The sequence below is a fragment of the Carassius auratus genome, chromosome 50, assembly GCF_003368295.1.
Source record: "Carassius auratus strain Wakin chromosome 50, ASM336829v1, whole genome shotgun sequence".
Taxonomy (NCBI): domain Eukaryota; kingdom Metazoa; phylum Chordata; class Actinopteri; order Cypriniformes; family Cyprinidae; genus Carassius; species Carassius auratus.
Window position 1 is genome coordinate 8,505,715 of NC_039292.1, and position 5,893 is coordinate 8,511,607.

Below are 5,893 nucleotides of genomic sequence, written 5' to 3' on the forward strand. Positions count from 1 at the left end.
TGATACATTTATGATTATATTTTCTTGACCTGGTAGGAAAAACTGTAAAAACCTTAAGTAACCTACAATACCATTTATACATTACAGTAAAATACCGTAATTTATATTGCATTCTGTTCTGGGTAGTTTTGACTGAGTGGGAATTTATTTCTTTATTTTAGTGTTGATGTAACCTTTCCTGTAACTGTGCTGTAATAAGCCAGGCAATAATACAGGATTACTGTAAAAAGCGCACCACCTGACATCACATCATATAGACTACATATCTATTGCTGACTGGAGAAGTAGAACGGATTTCTGGATTTTGGATAAGGCATTTATTTGAAAGACAAGACTTTTTTTTTTTAAAAGTAATACAAATGTCTTACTGCCAAGTTTGATCAATTTTAAAGTATCGTTGACGAATAAGTTTTCTTTTATTTATTTTTTTATAATAATAATAAAAAAAAACTGTTAATAAGAAATGTGGGATCAAAGTCATGTGATAAATCACGTGTAATTGACCTATAACTTATACAAGACCACTATTCATTAAAGACACTGAATATTAAATGACATTTTTGTTTATGTTGTTGTTGTTGTTAAAAAATCTGATCTGTCCCATCTGTAATTTTTTTCAAAATCAGGCAGATGTAAGAAAATGCATCGCACTTGCACAAGGAGGAAAAAAAAATGCAAAAGCTATTGCAATAATAAAGTTGAATATCTTTATTTATGTACAGAAAAAGTGAAACTAGACAACAAGTGAGGAGCAGCAGAGATCTGACTGGACACAGGAGCCACTGCCTCTTGTTTAATAGCTGACTGTTTTGGCGGCCTTGGTCTCTCCGATCTCAGCATCCAGGTAGCGGTAACGGCGATGGCGACGCAAGGTTTCAATGGCCTTCTGCTCAATGGAGGAAGGGGTAATGCCCAAATCCTCCAGTCCTGGGAGGTCAGGGTACTTCATGTCCGTTGTGTGGAACTATAAATGAGGGTTTTAACTATTTGTTACATTCTTGATGCTGTAATAAATGCATAATTTTGTAATGCTCTGAAACACATACCCGGTCGACTTTATCACGGGTCGTCCAGGGCTCGAAAGCGTTCATCTCAAAAAATCTTGCAATGAGGCTAAAACCAGAGAACACAAGGGGAATATATATGTGGCTGCCAAAGTAGGTACACTTCTGTAAACTGTCAGGTTAAAAGTGAAAGCTGTATGATTTTTTTCAAACTACATTATCTTAATCCATGGCATTAAGTCTTATTTTTTATACATTTCTAATAAAACAATAACAAATTTATTTTAAGTATTTTTGCTTCTTAAGTAAATGTAAAAGTTGTGTGATCAGAAGGTAGTGGTTGTATTCAAGACCGTTTTTGGGGAGGGGGTTTTAAAAGGTCTTCAAAACTCTTAAAATTTACCTTCAAAAAAACCTGCCGAAACCATGTCTAGGTGACACTAGTAGCATACTTCACCTTTAAGAAAAGTCATATAAATTGATATTTTTAAGGAAATGCTTACTGATAGAGAGGGCGAGGTATGGGGTAAGCCAAATATGGCCTGTGGGACAGAGCATATATGTACTCCACCAAGTCATGCAGTAGATACCGGTTGGGCCTGTGGAGCAAGAAATTCATTTTTATTTTATTTCGGACACAAGAATCCATAGATTGGAAAGTGTGAACTTTCCAAAATTAGAAGACAATGAAGGAGAAACTGTACCGGTTCTTACCCAACTAAAGCATATGTTTTCCCATTAGCATCGGGGTCTCTGATGGCATTAACGATGGCTTTGGCCACATCCACCACCTGTAGAAAGCAAGATAATGCATAATCAGAGACCATGATTAGGAATATTTACTTGTGTTCAAACTGGTTGATACTCACATGAACAGGCTGTTTGACTGTCTTCTTGCCCATCGCAATAAGAGGAACAGCTTTACCGAACCAACGCATGTCTAAACAACAACAATTACAGGAAATATCAATTTAACAAACAGGTGAACTGTCCCTTTAAGACTACTTCCAAATTCTACTTCTGTCATCACAAAACACATACAACAACAAGGCATATTTCTTATAGTTAAAATCTAAATTTTAGGATATAATCAGATACCTACTAGCAAAATGGTTCAAGAATCTATCCTCTCTTCCGAAGCACTCAGCGGGTTTCATAATGATGGCATCAGGGAACTCTTCGCGCACCACTGCCTCACCTACAGCCTGCAACATAACCAGTTATGAGACAACTGTGACCACTTTGTTAATACATTATTATTGACTTTAGAAAGGTTTACCTACATCAGCAGCTTTATTTTGCTATTTTTTACTATAAGCACACTCAATACAGCATATTAGCACATTATTAAACCTTTACCTTATTCCTTAAGTACTTGGAAGGGCTGCGGATATCTGCATTAAGGTGGGACATATGTATGAACTTTTTGATTCCGGCTTCATGAGCTGCTCTTGCGATCTGCTGGGGGATAGAGACGAAGACATCTTCAAACTTGTAGTTCCTTTAAAAGGGGGAAAGAAGACAGCATGTTTTTTAGAAATATAATCTCTTTGAATGCACCTACAGACAACCTTGTGGTATCTAAGTTAGAATTCATATATTAATTAATACTAATTTACAGTGAATTATTACAATATTATTTATTGTTTTTAGTCATTTTTACATTTTATTTAGTAATATTTATTTTATTATTACCATCATTATTGTATTATTATTATTATTATAGCCATATTGATATATATTCACACAACCCTGGCCAAATCGTGCAGCCCTACAAACAAGCATAGTAAACATGGATTTTCTTTTAATTGTATTTTAAAGATCCCTACTTTCTAGTACCTGGTCTCCCACTCTCTTCCCACAAGGTTGATCACCACATTGGAGTGAGAAATTGCCCTTTTGATCGATTCCTTATCCCTTGCATCCCATTCCTGTAAAAGCATCACAGTTTAGGCCACTTTCATTAGAGAGGAAACCTCTCCTCTGGATAGAGTGCATTTACCATAAAGATGATCTGGCCCAGATCACCCATAGGTCTGAGGTACATGAGATCGTACTGGTCACATCGGTGAGGAATCACGATCTGGGAGCCCATACGTCCTAAAATAAACCCATACAACTTTTTCGAACCAATGAAACAGCAATGGATGGCTTGTAAGTGAATGAGGCTCATTATGGTTTTTACAGTGAATAATATCAGGACTCACCGAGTCGGTTGACAACATATCTTCCCAGGAAGCCTGTGGCTCCGAACACTGTCGCAGCTACTCCACTGAAAGACGAGCGGCCTCCTTTTCCTCTGGGCACCACGGCATGATGGATCTTCCTATGCTGAACGGTCACAGGACCGGCCGCCAGCAAAACTGGAGAACAGGTGCCTGATGACAGAAGAAATAAAAACAAAATATGTCTATTTAACTAATTCAAGTACACTGACAAAACTGTATCTTAAGACTCTAAATCCAACAGTATAATATTTTTATTACATGAATTTCTAAGAAATCAAATCTGTTCTACATGACTTCTACAACAATGCATTCAATATGATATGCAAAGTTTTTTTTTTTCTTTGACAAAAAGTATTTGATTTTAAAAAATTATAATTATTATTGTTTTTTTATTTATTTAGGCTTTACAGGGTTTATCAGGCAGTGTGACTTTTAGAATAACAATACATAGCATAAACATATATCATGGTAAAGGTTGCAGAACGTATATAATTATAATTATAAAATAATAAAAGAAGCGTTCTGTGTATCTCGTGCCCTAGTGATGTCTATAAATTCTCTCTTGGTATGTTTTGAGACAGTCTCTGATTATTCTGCACCGCACAGAGCACATAATTACTGCATTCAATTGAAAATAATAAAATTAAAATCTTACAGCAAAACCGCACGTTTGTAGTTTTAAATGACACAGTAGCATATTTCTGACAATAGTAAAATATTTCAACTGTACTAGTGCACAAATGAGGCCTGATGTCTTCCGCCGGGGTCACAAAACACAAGAAAACGACTTATTTAAACATCTTCGAATCGCTATATAACTCGTTCTGTTAACAGCCTCAATCATAATAGTATTAATATACGGTCATACCGTGTGTATGGTAAACTAATCTAACTGTGAACTCACCTGAAAGCTTGGGAAGGACACCCGCAGGACGGCAAAACAGAGTGACAGCCGCCATGATTCTGGCCGTCAGCACGGAGAACGGAGGCTGGGGAGGGTCAAACGCAATCCGAAAATAGCCAAAACTGAATTTTAGCGACGGTACTACGGTAAGAACTTCTAGAAATATACATTTTTCTTGTATAATTTTAATTACGTCGAAGAAGCAAAGACTAAGCTATAGATATATTATAAAACAAAACAGAAAGCGTCGTATTCGGACAATAGCCTGTCTAAAGTATTTTCTCCACACTTTGCAAAAACATTACGAGTTGTTTACAATAGAGGCAAACCTATAAAATCAACATATAAAATATGTAAAAGTTATTTTTTGTACTAATTTTATTGTTTATACGCAGTATATCCGCTACAAAGCCGTTATTCTCCAACTTTTCCAAAATAACCTACTTTAAAAAAAATGTTTTAGTATCCTACATTATAATAACATCGATTCTAAATATTAATGTAGTAATGCATACCCCCACCCAAAGCAAGTTTTGCATATAAAAAAAAATATATAATTTACATTCAGTTAGGCATTACATCTTTATTTTCATAAGTATGACAGTATTTTACAGACATTTTTCAGGAGACAATTTAAAATATATAATTATAATACTGAAAGGCACTACCTAACAACCTTGATCCAAGACCTTCTTCTAAAACCCCATGAACTAAATTGTAAAACAACAAAGGAGAGAGATAGCACATGGTAGTAAAAATCTCTTTTTCTATTATAACTAATAAACAATATAAGAACAAGTAAAACCTTGTCTAATGTTTAAATGACTTGGTGATATCCACACAGGGTGCATGGTATTTATCTTAAGAACTCTATATACAGGAAAATATACTATAACAATCCATAAAATATTTTAATTTGGTATAAACATACAATGATCCACTAATTTAACTTTAAATGTCAACATTCTTGACCTTCCCTCTAAATCTAAATCGTCAACAGCATTGCCATCATTATCAGTCATCATCAATTCAATCACACAAGTATTGTGCACATTCTGATGATCTAGTGTGCTTTTCGTCAGATTTAGTCTGAGGATGTGTTGCTCTAGAACAAAAATGTATATGAAAAATCTCTTTGGCTCAGTAATTACTGCACGACAGCTCACTAACTCACAGAAACAATTAAAAAAACCTGGCAAACGACAACAAAGCATACAAACACTGTTAATCCATGCAGTAATATTGCACAATAAAGCAGCTTTGGAACTCAAGTTTACCTTGAGCTCTATTAATGACATTACTAAAAGCTTTGATGTTTTGAAACAAATAAGGAAAAAGCACACTAGACCCAATAAACACGCACATAGCATGATGCTCAGCAAAATATTCCATTGTCACAAACGATCTCATAGTAATAATCCTTTCAAAATACATCACAAGCACCAAATTATTCACTTTACTTAGAAATCAATAAATCATTTGAATAATCAAAACACAGACTACAGCTCTTTGACCACTAATCTAATTCCTCTAGACTGGAGAGTGTAGATGTGGTCACACAAGACTATATATAGAGGCTCTATTTATTTATTTTATGTTATTTTTTATTTTAGTTTAGTTTGTGCAAAACAGAAATCTTACAAGCATCATATCCTCTTTCCTCAGACCATGAGTTAGAAACTGCTAAAAAAATAAATAATGTGTTTGACTTTTTGCACTTTTTGCCATACAACAAGTCAAACTGTCTAAGCCGCACA

At 34.9% G+C, this 5,893-nt stretch overlaps 1 protein-coding gene across 1 annotated transcript; it reads right to left on the minus strand.

Annotated features, from left to right (window-relative positions):
- Positions 1–686: 686 nt before the first annotated feature.
- On the minus strand, positions 687–4,250 carry LOC113066862 (NADH dehydrogenase [ubiquinone] 1 alpha subcomplex subunit 9, mitochondrial-like). The gene is made up of 11 exons (XM_026238938.1): positions 4,137–4,250; positions 3,212–3,382; positions 3,007–3,104; positions 2,844–2,935; positions 2,364–2,505; positions 2,107–2,209; positions 1,874–1,944; positions 1,719–1,795; positions 1,508–1,603; positions 1,047–1,113; positions 687–964 (listed from the first exon to the last, which is right to left on the minus strand). Exons 1-11 carry the CDS (start codon positions 4,189–4,191, stop codon positions 794–796), a joined length of 1,143 nt encoding a protein of 380 aa, XP_026094723.1. The 5' UTR covers positions 4,192–4,250; the 3' UTR covers positions 687–793.
- Between the last annotated feature and the right edge of the window lie 1,643 nt (positions 4,251–5,893).

Bases quoted from the DNA above. Each gene is read 5' to 3' on its own strand.
- LOC113066862 (XM_026238938.1), bottom strand. From the start codon at position 4,191: ATGGCGGCTGTCACTCTGTTTTGCCGTCCTGCGGGTGTCCTTCCCAAG. The intron at 3,383-4,136 runs GTGAGTTCACAG...TTCTGTCATCAG, and splicing joins TGTCCTTCCCAAGCTTTCAG to GCACCTGTTCTCCAGTTTTG. The intron at 1,604-1,718 runs GTAAGAACCGGT...CTTGCTCCACAG, and splicing joins AAAACATATGCTTTAGTTGG to GCCCAACCGGTATCTACTGC.